We start from the raw sequence: 22,732 nt of genomic DNA, 5'->3' as shown, positions 1-22,732 counted from the left end.
GGAATTTTTATATTTAAACGACTTATTCAGAAACAACATTTTAGTCGAAGTCGACAAAGTCACTCATCCTTCCTGTAAAAGCAAGTTGCCACGACAATGTCGACCCTTGGCATGCAATTTCAGAGTCTTCGGTGCACCGCCTGGTCCGTAACCTCATACCCATCAGCCCAGATATCCAATTATTCAATACGGCCCCGAGGGTAATTCAATCATCCGTACAAACTTGAATGTTGCCATCGCGTTTTGGAACTTAGCTCCGGGGAAGAGGGAGGTGACGTTCATCCAATAATAATCCCCGATTCGTGCGAATTTTTAAACCCGACTCCAGACGAAACACAAAGTTCGGCGCACTGGAAGACGGGCAAAGTTATGCGATTTTAATATTTTACTAGGTACGGTGTGTATGGTTTCGCAGGTATCTGCATGCATAGCTCAGCAGCAGTGGCAGGAAGCAGGAAGAGAGGAATTCTTGGAATAATAAGTTTACGACGGCAATAAATTCAATTTTATGGATTTCGGTCTTGCAGGATGGCTGAAATGTTTTAGTGAAACTTTCATTGGTCCCTACTCTGGTAACACATTATTTATGTGCTGCATTTTCAATGGTGTAGCAACGTTATTTTTACGTCATTCTTAATTATTCAAACTGATATGTGTTTAACTTATTTTTATAGCTGAACAAAGTTATAAAAATATACGTTATGAATATTTAACGATTTTATAAAGGCAAAGTTTTAAATTTAAATTTTTAACATTGGTTCCACATTCCACTCGTATTTATTTAATGTGGAAACACTCGTAACAACTATTTTGTACATATTTGTAGTTAGGAAATAAGCTTAAATAAGTTGGCTTAAGTTTTACGTCTTTTTGCAGGATTGTTAAATTCTTGTAAACCGTTACAAAAATGGCGAATGCGCCGGTCATAATCGACAGACTAAACAATGTGTCGACTTTCTCTTTACGTAACGGTGCAGCGTTCAATTATTTATTATATATGCGCGTAAAAACGTTACTTTCTCTCCGCCGATGGTGCATACATGCAGCCAATGCAACCTGTTACATAATCCAATTATTATCGCGGAAACTGCGCTGCACAATTTACAAACTAATGACATAATGCTGTGCAGATAAACTGGATCGCAAAATAACACATTTAAACGTACCGAACGTTTCATATTCTCGATTGTGGATTGGGATTCTTGGAGCCGTTAACTAATACGTGCAATTTGTGCATACTGCCGTGAGTAATGCAGCAACATTAACAACTTGCAAACAACCTTATCAACTCGCATTAGAAATTCAATAGAGCCGTGGATGCAAGTGGAAAAACTGCGCTAATATATCGCAGACGTAAACGACCAGTTTCTATGCTGGAGTATACGAAAGATCGTTATTGTTAACTTTTATCTGAGCCATGTCGGTTACGTTTAATGTTCGACGGGCAAATTGGATGAAAAAAGAACGGGAAAGGCAAAAACAGGGACGACCGCTCTGTCCGTTACAATGCTAATTACAGAGGAGCCACAGCCTTTAATTTAATGTTCATTTAAAGAAGTCTTTCTCCGCCGAGTGAACAAGTATGACAGATTTTCGAGAGCCTCCCATCCTTCATTAACTTTATGGTGTACGATTCAAACAACCGAAAGTACTCCCAGGATAAAATGAATTGTTATTGCACAATTCCGTTGGGTTCAAGTAAGGCAACCTCATTTTCTCCGCCGATTGTGAGTCATATTCACATCCGACTAGTCCAGTCTAGTTATGCAGCATATGCATATGAGCCGCATTATTGTTTACGCATTAGCTTATCCGCAACGAAAATTGCTAATTGTTAAAAACTTCCAATCGGACTTACAATTATGTCGGTGCCGACTTTGACTTTGAATTTAATAAACTCAAAAAAACCCACCTAATGTAAAAAAGGTACATAGGAAGCTCCCCGAGACGTTTTAAAGCCGTTCAGCCGGAGATAAAAAGCAAAAAGCGAACTCAAAGAGCCATTTAAACTTGAAGAACATGTTTCGTTTCGAAAAGTAGCTGCGGGCGTTGCATTTTCTTGATGCAGATGATCCACACTCGTGGAAAAATTCAGTTCCAATTATTATATCGGCGACTTTTAACATTTCCATCCGGACTGAACGAAGCGTAAATACAAACTGTGCAGCGGCGGTTGCGGCTTCCGATAACATCCGTCATACTCATAGATAATAACGTTTTTATTTAAAGCGAAACTCGAAATTTATTGGCACTTAATGTCGTCAGCATTTTCACATGTACAAACACCGCGGACATAATTGATATCCCGACAATATTTATGGGACGCAATTAAAATTCGTTCCTTTCTGATTTAGATATCAGACGTTTCTCTAAATTCACTGCTATTTATATATTTCATTATCATTTCTGTTACTCTGTCTGTTACTTATCATTGTTAAATAATAATTATAATTATGTATTTTTTATTTTAAAATTTTTTTCCAATTTTCGTGTAAATCAACTGTTGTCAAAGATTCTTTCTGTTGATCTTTTTATATATTTTTCTACTTTTAAATCACAATTCTGTATGCATACAATTAAAGAACATAACAATGAATTATTTAGAGACTTATTAAATTTCCAACTTCAAATTTTTTTATTATTATATTATTTTTATATTTTCATAGGGCTAATGCGAAAGAACTCATTTTTATTATTATGATGGGTTAATTTCATGGAGCAGTAAATTTAATTTATTGGTTAACCTTTGATTAAATATTGTGGTTCATTTTTTGTTGGAAAACAATGTTTTTATAGAAAATGTCAAATAAATGCGGTTTAAAAATGAACATTAATTATTGTAAGCCTTCAGTCATAGAATTATATAAAATTGAGAAAATTCAGCGCATTCAATTAGTGTGTCGTTTCTACATAATAAAAAACAATGTTTAATCAAATATTCAATTACTCGTTTTACGTTTATTAGCGTGCTAAAATGATGTTATTTATGCATAAAGTACTAAAAACGATAAATATTTATGTAACGTCAAACTGATTCCAATTTTGTCGTTTTATTAAATTAATGACTCGTACATTTCATAATTGATAAAACACAATATTTTTGCCGGACTTATTGCCCAAATTATATTAAATACTCCTGAATAATCCGCCAATTTTTAAATGGTTCAACCGTGAAAATATTTGAACGGTTGAATTTAGTTTGGGGGTGGGACAACTTCATACAACATAACATAAATCCAGTTCAGCCTATCGATTATGTGCCTGTAACAAAAAATAAACTTTGTCGGAAGCAATTTTTGTAATTCGAACCTTGTGGATGACGCCAGCCGCGCCGGTTCCCTTTTCTTTCTCTATCGCTAATTTGTACGTCCTGCCAATACCACCAACCCGATATATTTTATTCTGTCGGATAAAGAACCGCGAAAACAAAAATACCTCCCGTGATAAATACGGGAGAGCGGTGGAAATGTTGGGTGCGTAATTGAAACGACTTTTTTTCGCAGGAAAGCGCTTTGCAGGTCGGAAATAAATAAATGCGGAGAGGCAGCGTTCGATCAGGGACGCTTGACCGACGGAGCGTGTCTCCTCTTCGTCGTCAATATGGAATTTATTTATTATCGCGGATTCGCAATCGACCCAATGCGAATTTTAATTCGCGCAGTTGCTGTTAATGGCTTTTCCAAGTACGGTCCGAATGAAAAGGGTATTCGTATTGGTACTCCGTAAGCTGTGACAGATGTTATTCATTGGCAAAACAGTTTTATCATTTATTGAAAGCGCCATTAATTGAATCGGGAGCATCCATCACTGTTTTTGAACAAACCCACTTCATTTATATACATTTTTTCACTTAATTATTTAGTTTAATTGGTTTGATTTACTCTACGAATTTTTAAATTAATTAAATATTATATATTGACCAATATAAGCACTAAATTATACTAAACGAATTCTTCTTTCTTGTTACCAATAATGATGCATTAATTAAAATAAAGATTAGTACAGTTTTTGTTTTCCATAATTTTTGAAAAGAGCAAAATAGCATAAAATAATAATAATGCCTAAAATTTGTCTCACCATTTTGATTTGAACAAAACAAATCGAAATTTAATTAGAATTTCCACCTTTGTTTCCGTTTGGAAAACCACAAAAAGCAATTTTACACGTACTAACATAAATTAATTCCGTAGAAACTTTTGCTCCGAATAGTTCCCCTTTTTAGCACATTGATAAACTGTTGGGGGGCTTTGCGTTGTTTTCATACTTCAGGTTCCTTCGGCAAATTTAATTGAATAACTTATCTAATAACAAATAAACCCAAACGACACTTTTGAACTTGATTAACATGGGGAGACTATCATTAACATCATAACAACTCTGAATGTGGCGTTGTAATCCACTGCTTATCTAATTAATGTTGTCATAATCGTTTTTCTTTTCCAAACTTTGGAACATAAATTTTATGGTTTCAACTTTTTTGCTGCCACTTTTTATTATGAAAATTCTCCAATGTATTTTGCATAATTGTTTAATAAATTTACATAAAAATATCCTTTCAACACTGAACAAGAAAGAAATTATATCCAACATACTAATATACTAAATAACATTTTAACATCTCAAAACATAGCAGGATATCGATTGTTTTGCTAATTATAGCAGGATATTTTTTTTGAATTTAGCCTAAGGTGATTTTTTAGGATTGAAACTTATTCCTTCGTTGTTCCTAAGGAAGAAAAGTTCCCTGAGGGTACATTATTTATATACAACACGGTCGATTCTAACTTTTTTATTACTTTTGCCTTTCTACGCCTCCACCATTAAACAGACTTTTATTTTTGGCTACAAAAAATAACTTTTTATAAAGGATCGAAAGAAAATGAATGGTAATATAATAAAATTTATAAAGGCACATGAAAAAATAAATAAATACACAAAACAGAAAAACAATTAAATTAACAATACAATCAATTAAATTAACAATACAATATATATTTTAGAAAAATTTATACGTTAATAAATTATAAATTCGTTTGAAACTAATTAAAATAATTGTAATAAATTGTAAAGTTAATTATGGAACACACATTAACAATTGACTACAACATTAATAAAGAATTATTTATTTGTTTGAATAATAAGTAAATAATTAAATAGATTTTTAAAATGGTTGCACATTGAAAGAGAATCACGTTGCTCATATATTAATTATAATAAAATAGTTTGTTTATATAGAAATAATAAAAATAAATTATGTTAATTCAGTAAGATTATCTTGGTTTAAAAATATGTGGTGCCTTCATTGATGAAGCATTATTAATAGACAATCGATTTTAATAATTTTAATCACATTTTTCCATTAAAAAAGTGTGATTTAATTTCCAGTTTCAGCCCCGGAGTAAATTACCAAATATTACAAAATGGCATTATTTTTTAATTTCATAGTTTTGTAGCATGTGCAGCGAATTTAACAACGCCGGTTGCCAACAAAAAAAAGGCGTAAATTTGAAAACGAACACATCCATTCGATGTCCTTTTTATAGACGGGCCTTTTACGAGGATGTATGATCGTGTCGCGTAGTTTCCGAAAAACATAAAAATGACTCTATTGTGTGTGTCTGAACTACGAAAAATTGTTCAAATTTAACGACTGAAAATAATGTGTAGCAACATCGCACCCCCAATATCCTACAGGAAACAGTCGATGAATTTTTGTGAATATGCATAATATACAGGGTGATTTTTATTTTAATATTTAATTTTATACATTTGTTTTTAAAATAAAGAAAATTTTATGAAACACACAACACACGCCTATAAATCAAACGAAAAAATATCGTCCATAAAAGTCCCATCGTATCGAATCTGTCCACAATAAGCACATTTATTAGATCATTATTGCAATAAACGACAGAAACATATTAATGGACGACATAACAATACAATAACTTCTTTACAGTGTTGTGGAAATGTTTATGACGCCCTATAAATCAGTTATTGCGCAAAATTGACCCCGAACACATCGACGAAAAAAATGGAAATGATAAATATAAAACTTTGGCAATTTAAAGATTTATTTCTCGCCGTTCTCCGCAACAATGTTCAACGTTTAGTGCCGGGAATTTATATTGGCCGGGGAAACTTTGCAACTCTTCATAAAACGCCACCGCTGCGTTTTATTAACAGAGCCGAAATTCGTCAATTTTTATTATTGTTTCACCGGGAAAGTTTACTTATTAGCTCATCGTTCGGAGAGGCAACGACTTAAGTTTAAGTTATGACACTCACCAGCATCAACAGTCTTGTGGAATATGGCCAGGGCCGTCCAAAATAAAACTACGACTAACGTTCTTCCTCTGTACATGGCGATATCTGAAACAAACCAAAGAGATTAAAAATATGACGAATTGAAAGTACGTGAATGCGACACCATCGAGATATCCATCACGTACCCGCCGATTGCAAAAGGTTAGATCAGATGGGAAGATTGATATGTGTGATTAATTCCAGCATTGCACCGGATCTAAATCAGATGTGTTTGGGCCATAAATCTCCGTTAGTGCCGTACACTTTGTATATTTAAGTAGCAGACGCGGAATTGAACTTGAATAAAAAAATCAATTAATCACCCAGCAGGATAATGTCCGTTCTTTTTTCGCCATTAATTAGTTAAACATACAATAAATCAACGTCGAGGATTAAAACAAAGTTCCATGCCATACAGATTGATAATTATAATGACCCAATTAACTTTTCTATTTCGTATTTAGTTGGTTCGTCGGTGGCAACAGCAAAAAACAACAATAAATCAATATAAAAATAAAAGTACGACCGGCGCAATAAATACGAACGAAATGTAATTCCATTATTTGGTTGTCCACGATCGAAATGAGGCGTATGATGGAACGTTTTTCCGGACGATTACCGCCAGACTACGGCTCCTTATCTTAATCCGGGCCGTTGTCCCGACTCCGGAACGATGTTATAATTAATGGCTCACAACCACACGGTGAAACTAAGCGAGTCTCCATCGGTTTTCGATGGACCCAATTCTGGCGGGATCAATCGAACAACGTCGACTAATTTCTAAGACGTCCACTTTAAATCAATCAATCAATCAATCAATCAGTGATTGAGGCAGCGTTGTGTTCCGTAGTTCTGTCCGGGTGGTTAATGTTGATGTCTACACGCCAACTTAATAGAATTGCTTGATGTCTTTCATGCGGCTGCATCATTGAACGTGATTGATCGGGGGATTTTCTGGAGCTCCTTTGCAGATGTTTCGTACGCCATTAGTGTTTTGGATGGGGAAGGGAGACGGAGTGATTCAAAGTAAAGGAGACTTATTTCTTGTTTATTGACAAACAACTTTATAAGCCATCAAATGATAAAAGCTTTAGAGGTGTAACTTCATAAATAATAATAAGTTTGTAGGAAAGTTTGCTGGAAAGTATTTTTTGCTTATTTATGAATAAAGCACGTATTAAATTTTATTTTATTCAAGACCTGACTTATTAAATTCGAACTTTTTTGTGAAAATAAGTAAACATATATTACATAAAACACTTTTTTATTTTAATATTTAATTTTAGGTTTTGGAATTGGTAACTTGGAACTCTACTACTGTGTAAGTCATTTACAATACGCATTCTATTGAAAGCTTACAAATGTCGAAACAATGTAATAGCAGTGCAAATTAATAATGTCACTATAATTCAATAGATATGCATGATGAATAGTATTGTTAAACAAGAACTAATCAAGTAAAAGATACAGCAAAATAAATATCTAATCTATTAAAGTGCTATTTTAAATAATTGATTTGATTTGATAAAAATATAGTTAGTAGGACGAATTTTTTAATAATTACTCGTACTTAATTATTTGTGGATATTATATATTATATAATAAATTAAAGTGTCATTCAATATGCAGAGACTTGTTTTGCAGTCGACAAACAAAGCTTTTAACTTATGTCACTGTCTTTTAATAACAGCTAAAAGTCTTTTTGAGGGACGTCCTCGAAATACATAATTTAATCTTGGCCCCGTGCTCCTTTACGCGTATCTCATTTTCATTTAATTTTCTTGATTATTACATTTCTTTCCATCCCAATTTCTTTTTATTACCTCTTCGCTCAGTTAGTGTCGTCGATAAAAATCGAGATGCAAAAGAGAAATTAATTTTCAAAGTGTACACGATCGGCCTAGCGGCATTATGTTTCTCCATTGTAGTTTCCAAGGCGCCTTCCGCCTTTTTTCACTCATTTCGTCTCTGTTTTGCCGTTCTTTTTCCAGTTAAGCACCGCAGCTTTATCTCGAATTGTGTTATTCATCGATTGCCATTAACTAATGCGACGGATATGACAGACCTGGAACTAAAAACGGGCGCTGCGAGTGCGGTTTTAAATATTCATTCTTCGTAAGAGTGGAGACTGTACGTACTTGTCACACGGAGAGACAATTTCATCCACATTATTCAAACAATGAGCCTGTCGAAGCTTTTAGATGGCTTTCAAGCAGGAATAATTTATCATGTATTACTGGAGTCGCTCTTTGTACCTTTACAATCTTCATCATCAAAGGCGACAACGTATGTAAAACTGAAAACTGTCTTACGCTTGTAAGAAAGTCGTTCCTTTTTTCCATTATTTGGGTTCTCATTGCGAATTACCGTTGGGTGTGTTAAGAACGATTTTTATAAAACTTCTTTTTACAGACCGTAATTGACGAAATTCTTTTTGCCTCGCATTTGATAAACAAGATTCATAAGTGGCTGAAAAAATCCACACCCACCCTCGACCGCCTGAAAATTCCCAACAAACTTTTGAGTTACTTTGTGCTCGCGGCTAAATATATCTTGGCATAAATACAAAATCCTCCCTCTCTGGAAGATTTAATAAATTGACCGTGCCATTCAAATTTATTTCTCTCTCGGTTCTTTCATTTTTAGTTCGTACGGAACACACGCTTGGTCTTTTGGTGGGTAATTTGTTTAAAATTATGTTTATTAAATATCTCTCGTCCTTTTGAACTGACCCTCGGACAACTATGCTGAATGGATTTTTCCCTGAATTTGCTTTTGTGCTCCGTGAGTACATGTTTATTCAAATTCAATTCGGTCCTTTCAATTTATTCAGTTAACTCGAATTTAATTACCATGTATATAAACAATTAAATGGAATAATTATCTTAAAATGATTAAATGAATGTCTTGTACATTTTAAACATCAAAAAAAAAAAAAAGTTGATTAATTTAAATTAATTACAAATTATCATTTTTATATAAATGTACTGAAACAATTTAATTATGATAAACCTTTTAAATAATCGGTGAGTAGTTTATTAAAAATGATATAAATGTCCTAATTTTGGCTATTATGGAGTGTTAAAATTTGCAGTTACCTCGTCTAGTTATTAATTACTGTAAAATCCATACCAATTATAATGTATTTATTTCTGATCAATAGTTACACCTGTGTTGACATTTAATTAATTAAATTTATTTGGTAATTAAGTTTCATGTTTGTTTAAATTAAAATCGCATTGTACATTCCAGTTATGATTAGATTACAGAACTAAGCAACTAAAAATTGAGAACTATTAGCTGTATTTTTTAATAAATTTTTAGATTTTCCTGAAAAAAAAAAAAAAAATTACGAAACTTTAACTTATTTTTTAAATAAAAATTGAAAAATATTAACTAACCTTATTTTAATTATTCTAGTTTAGAAAAATTTAATTTAAAATATATAACTAAAATTTTTTAATTATAAAAATCAAAAGATAAATTAATTTTCAAATTAATTAATTGGAGATTATTGACGAGATTTCCATATTAAGTCATTAAAAGAAATATTTATTATTAATTATGTAAACTTTCAATTAATTTGTTGGCTTTCCCTAATTAATTTAATTTTTATACGTACATATGTGTTATAATAATTATTATTAATTAATTTGTTGGCATTCCATAATTAGCCTTATTTCGTGTTAATTACGGACCTGTCCGAAAATAAACCAAAGATTGGCGAGAGACGCCTGCATCAGAAGAGGCAGCAGGACTAAGAAAAAACTTGCCAGATTAGCAAGTGAGTGTGAGTGTCCGCTGGTGTAGATATAAAACGGGCATTCTGTGTTCCCGTCATCCCATTTTCTCTTCTCAGTCTCGTTGTGTCTCCGATGATTCATGATGGCTCGACGTTTGATTTTATTATGAAATTCCTCCATGGCTAAGTTATTCACAGACAAGTTATTACATCGGGAAAATGCAATATATATGGGACTGCTCCTAAGATTTATGGGATGCGATAAATGGTTTTATTAAACGGTACTGAAACAGGTCAATGAAAAACAGATGCGCAAATTTTATTCGGGATAACCTTCTTGGAAATCGATTTGCAATTAAAGGCAAATCCTTTCAAATTTATTGTGTTACTTCCAATTGCTTCCAGAGCCTTCATACATGTTTCGGATTGAAATACGGTCGTTTGTTAAGGATCAGATAAAAGAAGAAAATAAAGAGGGCGATGCTAATCCTTTATTTTGGACAAAAACAGCTGAGATTGTCCTTTTTTATTCGCAGCAGGAATCAACATTCCCCGTTCTGCGATCGACGTCGTATCATGTGTTTTCCCCGACCGAGATTGACTGAAACAAATGAAACGTTTCACTCGAGATGTCTCCATCTGTATTTTTATGCGTCTCTCTTATCGGGGATGGTGAAAAAGAATTGATATTGAAACCCACAAATGTTTACGGACGACGCTCAAGTTGTGTTGTGCCGCGAGATCAATTTAAATAACAACGACTGTACTTACATGTGAAATGCGCCTTTGTTCGGGATAAGTTTCGATAATGATTGGGCGTGGGGGTGGATATAACGAAAGTTTAGAAGACGGCGAAAAAGTTTTTAGGGTCTGGTGCTGAATTTTGATGTCCGGGTTTTTTTTCTAATTGCCGACTCACGGAAAGTTTTACTTGTTTAGGACACGTGGCCTTAATAATACCGCAAGGAAACCGAACGCTTGGTTGACTAGCAAAACGTCTAATTTATATGTTATATGATAATGTGAGAAAAACTATTGATGCCCACTCGTGTGGATAAAAATTGTATCAGATAATAGATTTTCCCGGATTATATTGTTATTGCAAAACAATACATAAAAAACACGTAATTGCGTTTAGAAATTGTTCTGTGTTTCATCTGGATGAATTTTATTTACAAGTTTTTATTAAAATTACATTGTTGAATAAATTCAAACCATTAAAGATACAACTTAATTGACAAAAAATCTCTGGGGCTTCAGGCTGTCAAAATTATGAAATTCTATTAAATTTTTTTCAACATTTCTGTTAAAAAATGATTAACCAACATGAAAATAAACTACATTTCAAATTAATTTCTTCAAAATTAATTGGCTGGCATTCACTTGAATAATGAAGACCCTGTGTAAAATTTGGGAGTAGTAATAATGGCTTTTTATAGAATGATCATTGGTTAACGTATGTGTCAAAAATGAACTTTCCTGTATCGAAATTGATGGATTTACAAACATTTTAGTTAGATCATCAATCTGTCAAAATTTTTGAAAAAAAAATAACACAAAAATTATTGGGTTTAGGTATAGGATATTTTATGTGCAATTATACGAAGGATTTTAAAATTCAAAAATATACAGGGTGTAACAAATAGTAATTGTATTTCCCATTTTCAGAGAAATGAATTAATTATTATTTTTGTGATCAGTATATTCGACATGAAAATGTGTGAAATTACTTATAATATAATGCAAAATATTATTAATTGTACTTTTAAAATTAATAAAATCTTTGTATTTACTTGTTTTTACTGCTAAATTAACTTTTCCAATTACCATAAATTACATTCTAATTTGTTATTTAGTTCCACTCTGATATGTTTAGTTCTTTAACAGTTAATATTAATTTAATAAAAATGGTAAAAGTTAATACACTATTATTTAAACATAAACACTTTAAATGCACTATTACTTTAAACTTTTCGATATTTCATATGACAACTGCTGCATTATATATTGAAATTTTTATTATTATTGTAAACCTGCTTAGAATTAATAACTGAGCTTTATTTTCTCATATAATTTATCCTTAAAATATAGAACTCAAACAAGAAGTTAATTAGATAAATAATCACCTTACACCCGGGAATGTAATAGGAAAACCTTGTGAACCCTTTGAGTGCACAACATTCCAATTACAAAGGTTAAAACTTAATCCAGATTTGGCCTCATACAAAGATGAATACACCCGAACATACCTAGAGGCACGTTTCACAATACGTTTCCGTCGCAGACACACACCCCATTTACAAGACATACTCGGAACGTTTCGAGCGTCTTCTTAGGTTTAAGTAACCTGGATGTATTCAATTGCAGGATAATTAGATGTGCGAGTTCCGTCTCGCTCCCTCGTTCTCCCCGCACGGAATCCTTGGAAAAGAGGACAGGAATGTAGTGTCGGCGGCATGAAATCAGCCTTATTAATAAGGGAACTTCATAATTCGTTCTCTTTCACCCCCGCTGCATCCACTCCCAGGAGACGCCGCATTTAATTAATAAACTCTTGAACGTTATAAGACGCACGAACGTTCCACTTCCAAAACTTTAAATGATCAATATTTTATTTTGGATGTTTACTTTAAGACTGCGATAATATTAGTGGGCCAAGTTTAATTGGAATTTCGCCCGATTCCTCGAGGTGGACGCCTCCAGTTGGTTTTCCGGTGGAGCGTGAGAAATATTGTCCGAGCGTCGTCTCGAATTCAGATTCTTTAAATTTTTTAGTCTTTAGATTTTTTCGATAGTTTAGATACTACAGATTTTTCAGATACTTTCGATTCTTTAGATTCTTTAATTTTTTTAGATTTTTTAGAAGGCATAGTATGTAATTGAAAAAAAATTAATATAATAAAAAAGCAATTGATAATATTTTTATGATTTTTCTTGAAACGTTTTTATAATAAAATAATAAAAAAATATGTAAAGCCATAAACTAACCATGTTTCCCGTTCAAAATTCATTATGTTTTATTAATAATTTCTTATTTTATTTTACTATTAAAGAAATAAATCTTTTTTTATATTTTTATTTCTACTGGTAATGGGGTTCACTGACATCCATTTTTAATCAATGTTGGCCATTTTATGATTCCATTATACACAATAAAAATATAAAGAGATAAAATTTTGGTATTTCCGTTATATCATTATGTGATTATACAGTTATTAATCGACTACCTGGTTAGTTGCAAGGACGTATAATTTCTATTTCCAATAGTCTATCGAAAATCATAAATCTTACTGTGGTTTGTAATTTTGCAAATTGCACAATTTGCAGGATATTGCTAATTAAAAATATACAATAAATTGCATAACTTTGGCAAACTTTTGGAGAAAGTATTATACGATTTTATGTAACGTTTATTAGGGTGATCCCATCATCACAAATTCAACAAATAATTAATTAAAAAACTGTACAAATTGTTAATTATAAACAACAGCCCTCCAAGTTAAAAGAGTATTCGTTAATTACTTTAATATTTCTGCGGTCCAATTTGGAATGATTAAAGGTGAGCATCAGAACAATCCGTCGTTGGAATTCCACTAATATGACCCGAACATTGTGAAATGTAATGCCCATAATAAGAATGGAATCCGTCGAAGAAAACCAATGTCCATCGAGATGATTTACAACGAAATTATATGGCTCAGCAACGAGTATTGCAATTCTCATTTTTTTACCAACGGCTGAGGATTCTTCGATAATTACATAAAACTTCATAAGACACATTCCACAGGCATAGGCCGGTTCAACGTTCCCTAATTACTAGAACCGCGACCATTACAGGGACGGACTCGAATACCTAAACATTTTAAATGTTATACATATTTACGCATTTTATTGACCGGCAGTTCCATGATTAATTCATTCACAATTTGAAACGTAGAAATGCAGTCAGTCAGTCGGTTGGTTATTTTTAACTAATTGGCTTTTCTGAAGGTCAAATTGGTAAAAAAATTGTGAATCATCTGTGATTTGTGTCCGTACAAGTATTCAGGTTTCTATTGAGTGGCCAATTAAAATGCATTTCGTTTAACCACAGCCATCATCATCTCGTTCTGAGTGGACAAACTTTTCAAATGTACTTCTAAAGATAGGTGAATGTGTGCAACTAGATATTGATTAGATTGACACGAATCTACCAATAATTGTCTTTTATTTGCTTTACCCCTCAATTTCACTGCATACGTATGTGATGACAAAACAATGACAGCAATTGCAAGAACAGTATTAAGCGACAAAATTGAATTTGAATATACAGTGGATGTTCATTATGCCAACAAAAAAGAACAAAAGCACATTCCGAGAAAAATTTCAATTTCAAACCTAAACAGTGAATCGTAATTTAGTTGCAAGTCGAAAAAGGACGGCACTTTTAATGCCGAAAAGCAAATTACACTTAATAAATTCTGTGTGTGTCCCACATAAAGCGAGGGCAGACCGAACGGCTGTGGAAGTGGATGAATTTGAATAACATGGACAATTTATTAAATCTGCAAAAGAGCGGAGATACATTTGGCCTTAAGGTGGAATTACTTTGCTCCTCCAACGAAATATTCTTTATATATCCTGTTTATCATCACTCGAAGGATATTTTATACGAGGTAAAATATTGAAGCTGCATTTATAAATATTTGAGTAAGTATGTTTGGTTTTTTCACATTCAAAAAATCACTATACTAAATAAATTATAAAATATTCAAAAATTTGAATAAAGTAAATATAATATTTTATACTATTGTGGTAAATTAATTGATTTGTTGTATTAAGAACCTCTAATAAAACTTTTTATACTTATAATTAAGATAAAAAAATAAATAAATATATAATACAAAATTGTTTTTTATATAATTTTATTTATTTAGATTTGTTTAGAAATTTATTTATGGAAATCTTGTCAATAATATTCAGTTAATTAATTTGAAAATTAATTTATCTTTTAATTTTTATAATTATATAAATTTTATTGTTATATTTACGTATTTAATTTAATTTTTGTTTAATAAAAATAATGGCAATACATAAATTATTTTTAAATGATTAAAAAAGGCATTCTGCATATAATTTATACCAACAATTATTTAAATTATATTTATTTAAATTACATTTACATATTCAAATAGCGAATTTTAATAAATAAGCAGGAGTGGAAAACATGTTTAAATTTGTACATTTTAAAAGTGAAATTTGAAGCCTTAAAGAGTAATGCTTATGAATGAAATCTAAATTTGCCATGAAATTGGATGTATAGAAAAAACTAATTCAAATCACGGTTTTATTGCATTTTTATGGTTTCTGGTATGACGTGATTGACGATGCACGTATTTACTACTAATCTATTTGAATCGTTTCCAATTAAAAATAATTGTAAACACAGAGTCCTTGACTCCCTCCGATTCCGATAATATTTCAATAATTCGATGGCAATTTTCATTTCGTGAAACTAGGACCGATAATCACGCGACTCCTGTCTACTTGCAGGAATTTCAAGTGAATTATAACTGGGGGATTTTGTTTTGTCCACAAGCGTACGTACGCGCATAAATACGAACAAATTGACTTAATTGCATACATAATGCAATTCCCCAGGGCCACTTGGTCGTTATATATGTATGCAATTTTCCAATAGTCGTGCTCAGCGGAGATGCTTCGTGGAAACTGGGAACAACACCCAAATCACAAGGACCACATGTGCACGTCACTAAACTTATATTTTCAACGTTTTCACTTGTTTATTTATGTGGGTAATGGGATAAATTCTTCGGCTCCGATAAAGATGTAAATGTGGCAATAATCATAAATTTCAATTTAAATGCATTTCGCAAATTCTGAATGGTTAAACTGAGTTACAAAATAATGGATATTGTGGCTGAAGTTTTAACTCGAATTCCAAACTAGAAAGGACGATTATTTTACAATTTTACGCCCAGCACAGCATCATAATTGACAATCAACTTGCAATTTATGCTGGTTTATGTTTTTGTTAACATAAAATAAGTCGCAAATAAACATTCGCATGGTAAAATTACCTCTGGTAATGTCAACAAAGCAAAATCATTAAATGGAGCCACCAGAATCATCGATACCTTTGGAAAAAGCTCATAATTGAACTTGTTTGTTTTCCATTTATGTCAGTACCTGAATATCTGATAAAAATATATCCCGAACACGGAAAATTGTAGTTTTCATTCGAACGGTCGGAAATTTGTGTAATAAAGCCGACGTTTATAGGGAAATTGTCCTGTGGAAAATTGAGCTTCCAACTCCATGTTAGTTTAGATCTCAGGACGTTCCCTGCTGAATTTTTTAATTAGGCAATGATTCCTTAACTGTTTACGACATTTCCAAGCGCCAATAACAAATCACCCACACTAAAAACTATTTTTTAAAAAACCATTACGACTTATTTAAATTTGTAATCAAGTGGTGCCCCATTTCAGTGTTGAGTACCAACAATTATTTTATTTGTTATCACAATCATCTTAATTATTTGAGTATAAGAGAATTGCACAAACGATGTGAACAGTAATGAAATGGAAGGTCGAAAATTACGCCTCCCACAACGAATCTATAATTTTACATAGATGGCTAAACACAAATTCCGTACAAAATATATGACAATATGCGACATTGGCCTTTATATTACGTTAATATGATAAATGTTTCGATACCTATTTTTAGAAAACTGGCTATTCTGTCTGGATAATCAAATTTATCGATTATTTAATTATTAAACTACTTTTTTAGTTGTTGCAGGACTCGAATGCAGATAATGTATCTTTTTTCATGAAAGTAATTTAAAATGAGATAACATTAAAATTTACATAATTATATATAATTATATAAATCAAAAGATAAATTAATTAACTGAAGATTATTGACAAGATTTCCATAAATAAATTTCTAAACAAATCTAATAAATAATCTGAATGTAACAAAATTATAAAAAAAAATAAAAACTTAAGTCATATATGAAAAACAAAATAAATTACACATACATTTTTCTCTACATATTTAGTTAAAATTGAAATCTGGTAACTATGCTGTCTAAAAATTTCTAAACAGAGCTATTTAGATTTTAGACAGCATTTTTACCAGATTTCAGATTATTATGATTGTGAATATTATGAAGTATTTATGAGTAATATGAATGAATTTATTTTTAAATAAATGAAATAATTCATACATTGACCCGCATTTATATTGGTCGACGGTGAATGAACTAATTTTTGAATTTTGTTGGTTCACTTGGATTTTCGACATTTTTCTAATTTGCGTTTGTCTCCACAATAGTGAGAGAGAAAGAAACACATGTTAATGAGTTCGACAAGGAGGAAAGTAGTAATCGGCGGATGCGCCGTCTCAATGAGCTGTGCATTTTTGTGTGGTCGGTGTGTTCAATTGTTATTTATCAAAATCGCACCTTTGGACAGGAGAAGGGGAAATTTTACGTGTTTTGATATTTGAGAAGTATCTTTGCAGGTGCGAAGTTTGATGTGACAATCATTATTTTTCTCTTTTAGTTTCATTCAATATTCAAACATGTATTTGTAGTATGTATCATTCATATTAATAATAAATTTAAACAAAAACTAATTAAAAAATAAATGTAGCTTTTATTATTAATATTATTATTATTATATTTGTTTATTAATTTGTTTTTCATTGTTTCAGGATTTCTCTACAAAAATGTAAATTGAATTGAAATTATGATAATTTGAAGAAATTTTGGGTATGTTGCACTGACATTGTTTATTATATTTGTTTAAGAATTAATTTTAGTTTAGAACTCACAAATATTAATATAATATATAGTACAAAATAACACTTTATTATCCTCTAAAAATATTAAAGAAAATTTAAATTTATTTTTATAAACTCATATATTTTATAATAATTTAAAATTATAAACTGTCTATTTAACTAAAAATTTAAATCTACGTTTTAAAATATAATTTTGACTTTTATAATATGGATTAAAACAAATAAATTGTGCCACAGCAAAAATTAATTATTATACTTAAATAGTTTAACGTATTATATTAAATATTTTTAATCGTGTACGAAGACAGAATTTTGTAGATACTGTTCCAATGAAAATTCGAATTTTGCATTTGTCTCCGTAAGAGTGACAAAGAAAGAAATACATGTTCATGAGTGTATGAGAGGGACGAAAGTAGTGTTCGGTGGATGCGCCAATCAAGTAAGTAAGCTGTGCATATTTGTGTGGTCGGCACTTTCAATTGTCCAATCGCAGTTTTAGAGAGGAGAAGGGGAAATTTTGGATTTTTGTTATTTGAATGAATGATTTCAATAAGGTTTGCACTGACGATTATTTTCTTCTGTTTTTAAATTCGTTTTTTATACAAGTATGTATTTGTGGCATTTATATTAATAATAAATTTTAACACAAATTGGTTAATTAAACTAATTAATGTATACAATATATTATACATATATAAAATATTTTTTCAATTCAAAATAATACTAATTATTTATTTCAAGTTACCAGTCAAATCAATAAATTTAATAAATTGATAATTATTAATTAATAAATAATATAAAAAATCAATTTCTAAATTTAAAATAATGTTTTTTAAAAATCTATCAATAAAAATATTTGTAATTAAACTAAATTTTAATATTTTCGAAGAGTAAATATTATTATATTAATATTAAGTACTTTAATTAACTTATTTATGTTAAAATTTAATATTAATATAAATACCATAAATATGTACTTGAATATTAAACGAATTTTAAAACGGAACAAAATAATCGTCACCGCAAACCTTATTGAAATCGTTCTAAAACAACAAAAATCCACAATTTCCCCTTCTCATCTCTAAAATAATTGAACGTGCGTGTCACACCAATTTGCACAGCTCACTTGACGGTGCATCCACAGGCCACAACTTTCGTCCTTCTCTAACTCTCAGGAATGTGTATTTCTTTCTCTTTCACTCTTACGGAGACAAATGCAAAATTCAAATTTTGATTGGAACATAATCTACAAAATTGTGTATAATAAAATTATTTAATAATTTAAATATTTAATATATTAAATATCATATACATTTGAAGCCTAAAAATTATTGAATTACTGAAAAAAAAATTGTTGTTAATAAGCCTGTAAGAGCATGTGTGTCAAGAGGACCATAGAATTTATTTAAATTGTATAAATCATATAAATAATAATTAAATTCCATATAGGGATTAACAGAAAATAATTTCATTGAATCAATTACATATCTGTTTCAAGTTATCCATAACAATCTGTTAATGATGTGAATATTCCTAAAAAGAATTGAAATTAGATAAGACAATAAATATTTAATGAAGATGAATTTTAGTTGATTAAAACCAAATATAGAGTAATATAAGGTTTTTAATCAGCTTTATATGAAATTGGATGCTTTCCAAATTGCTCTGCCTTATTCATGCTTTATTGGCGTATTTGTCCAAGAACCGGCTTTTACGATGCCATAAATTAGTCGAATATTTTTTCATTACCCCATTTTATTTCTTCTTTTACCAAAGTTTTAAATTATTTCGGACAACACACAATTAGCTTTCAATGAATTTTGAAAAATTACATCAGAGTATAATTGGTTTCCTCGGGCTGTTGTCGCATCGAATCCTTTTAAATATTTTGCATGGGTCTGCATATCAAATGTCTCCCGCTCTGACCCATATTATCAGTCGCACACAATTCAAATTCGAGGAAATAAACTAGAATAAATGATTGTAGTAGAACAATCAGTTGTTCTAAATTTCCAGTTCAGTTTAGGAACACCACAAAGCTTTTAAAATTTTATATATTGTATGTATGACGTATATTTTTATATTGTATAATTAATTTAGTAATTAATTATCCTGTGTGGCTAAATTCGTTCATTCATGATAAATAAAATAATATAAGAGCAGTTTTATTGGTGTGCGACGCCGATTCGGGGATGCGACATAAATTTGAGACGCGTCGACGTCGAGCAATGACGTCGTCATGTCCTGACTTCCTGGCCTGGCACCGACGTCGCCAGTTACCCTGTGCGGTGTCCCTCAGGGTTACGGAAGCAACACGCCACATTCAATTAGCATGTCAAAGCGCCCGGTTCCATGTTTAATGTTATTTTGGCTCTTTCATCTTTGGATGGTGCTGTTTTCAGGAGTCAATCATTTCAATCAAGATGCCATCTAGGTTATTAGCGTGGAAACTTCGTTTACGTCCTTATGATGTATACGTATTTTTAACCCATTTATCTGTTAAAAATGTAGCCTCAATGTAGTGAATTGAAAAAGTGGAATGCCAGTGAGTTATTTGATGAATATTGGAATGATGTAATTTGTATTCAAATACTTTTGAGAATCAAATAATCATTAGATTTTGACAAACCAGCATCGAATTCTTAAATATGCATTTTAATTTTTATTATACAGGGTGATAATAATTTATTCATTAGAACAAATGATATTGGAGTAGTATTATAGAATGCTGAATGTTCATTTTTGACATACACGTTTATCAAGGATCATTCTGTAAGGAATCATTATTAGTCTACTCAACTTTATACAGGGTGTTCGTTATTTTCGTTTAATTTTGTACATTCTAAAAAATCAATAACTTATTTACTATCATTTTTGTGCAAAAAAAGAATTGAAAAAATAGTTACAATACTATAAAAATTTCAGTTGAATTAACCTGCGAAACTTCAGCAGAAAGGTTTCAGTCGAGTAGATGTAAATTAAGCATAAAATTACTCGAACCTCGATGGCAACATTGTTGCATTAATTCGGCTTATAACCATCGGCAGTCCAATATTTATCGAATGGAACGATACAATTATTTTGAGAAAGCCGCACGATTACAGCAATCAAAAGTAATAACTAATAAAAAATCTCCATACTGCATCAGTTGATTAATACGTACGAAGTCGAGGAATGCGGTTTTGCGTTGTCGAGGAAGTGGCGCAGTGGTCCGCAATTTTCTAAATAGGTACACAATGTCCTCAGACTTTTCTTTGGTTTGTTTGGCGTTGGTTAAACCGCGAATGAACTATTAAATACGTACACTTAACTGGCGGCAATTACTGGCGGTTCTCTTTTAGTCGGATTACTGCGAGTAGCGGAGCATTAAGCCAACAACTGAAGAAATATGATCTATTCTTGGAACTTAATTTTCTACACATACACTTTTCTCAGACGTGTCTGTGATATTGTAAATATTAATTGGACTTTCTTCTACGACAAACGGTTGCCTCTGAAGTTGTTTCAGCTGAAAAGTTCATGAAATTTGAAGACACATGGTACCGTTGAAAGCACCATTCTAACGAAACAAATCCATTTCGATTGGGCTCGTTCAATCATAAATTGAAAATGACGAATTTACCGTTATTCAGTTGAATGGCCCAACTGAGAAAAAACACAAACACAAATTATATTAAAGTTAATTTAATTAGATATCCACGGTTTGTAAGACAATTCCCCATCTCAAGGAAAACACATCAAGTTCCTTCCTTCCTTTAGTAACAGCCAAATAATTGCTGAAATAATTCTGGGGACTCCGGTGACGAATCGTGAAGCCTTTATTGTCCGAGAATAGACAACAAATTGCGAAGCATTTGTCTTCGTTTAATTAATATTTCAATTCAGCTGCGACATAACGAAACAAAAATGGCTCGTTGCAGGAAAAGTGCGCAGCGAGAAGTGGTCTCGCAGAGGTAACTGGGGCGAGTACGATCCAGCAAGCGACGAAATGAGGCACTCTTGATTACTTTTACTGCGGATTAACGTTACAGGTCGGCGCCAGTCCAACGTCGTGATTACTCGCGGTCTTTTTTGCATTTCTTGTTTTATTTTATGTGGAATGCCTGTAAAAGACGGCTCCACCAAGATATTATACGCATTCCGAACGTTGCTACATAAAAAGCGTTTTATTAACTGATAACCTTCTTCGGCCATTTTTCATCTTTGCGGAGGCGACGTTAACTGTGCACGTTGTCCAAAATGTTCGTTACAAATTATGTATTTTGGAATTGCAATTATCGACGGACAGTTTTACTAAACTAACAATAAATTAAGTGGAGTTTCCATTTTTTCTTCAGTTCCATATGGTAAAATCCATATGTTGTCACTACTTGAACGTGCAGAAAATTTCTATTTTCTTTTCTTGTAGGAGATTGAACACTCTACAAAAAAGGTATTTTACAATTTTTTCACAACTTTAACCGTTGAGAAGATTTCGAAGGACAAAAATTCCTTTTTCATTTATAAATTTTACAACTCGTAGGTAAATAAATATTACAAAATGTAGATAAAAATAAAAAAGGACTCTTGTGCTTAATCGATTACTCTAACCATTTAGATAGATATTTGTATTATAATCCTGAGTTATAAGTTTTAGTTAACACAATTCCTTCCGACCAAAGACAATCGAAATATAATCTAACAATCTGATCCCTAAGAAAGTTTTAGAGTTTCTACTTCACAATTGTCAGTAATTTGCCAAACCAAAGCAACATTAAATTATAATTATCCAATCGATTATTGGTGTTGACAAAGTACAATTACTGTGTAATCAATAATTTGTTTATTACACAATAAAATCTTGTTCTGACACAAAATTAAATTTGCTTA

At 31.5% G+C, this 22,732-nt stretch overlaps 1 protein-coding gene across 1 annotated transcript in view; it reads right to left on the bottom strand.

The window, feature by feature from the left end:
- LOC109609553 (papilin) overlaps positions 1-22,732 on the bottom strand; it is a 45,011-nt gene that overhangs the window by 11,669 nt on the left and 10,610 nt on the right. The window contains exon 2 of the mRNA XM_049967792.1: positions 6,289-6,372. Coding sequence (XP_049823749.1) covers positions 6,289-6,364 — 76 coding nt within the window. The 5' untranslated portion in view covers positions 6,365-6,372. The remainder of the gene's footprint in view (positions 1-6,288; positions 6,373-22,732) is intronic.

Source organism: Aethina tumida, chromosome 5, assembly GCF_024364675.1.
Source record: "Aethina tumida isolate Nest 87 chromosome 5, icAetTumi1.1, whole genome shotgun sequence".
NCBI lineage: Eukaryota > Metazoa > Arthropoda > Insecta > Coleoptera > Nitidulidae > Aethina > Aethina tumida.
Note: the sequence above shows the minus strand (reverse complement) of the source record. Positions and strands in the feature narration are given on the sequence as shown.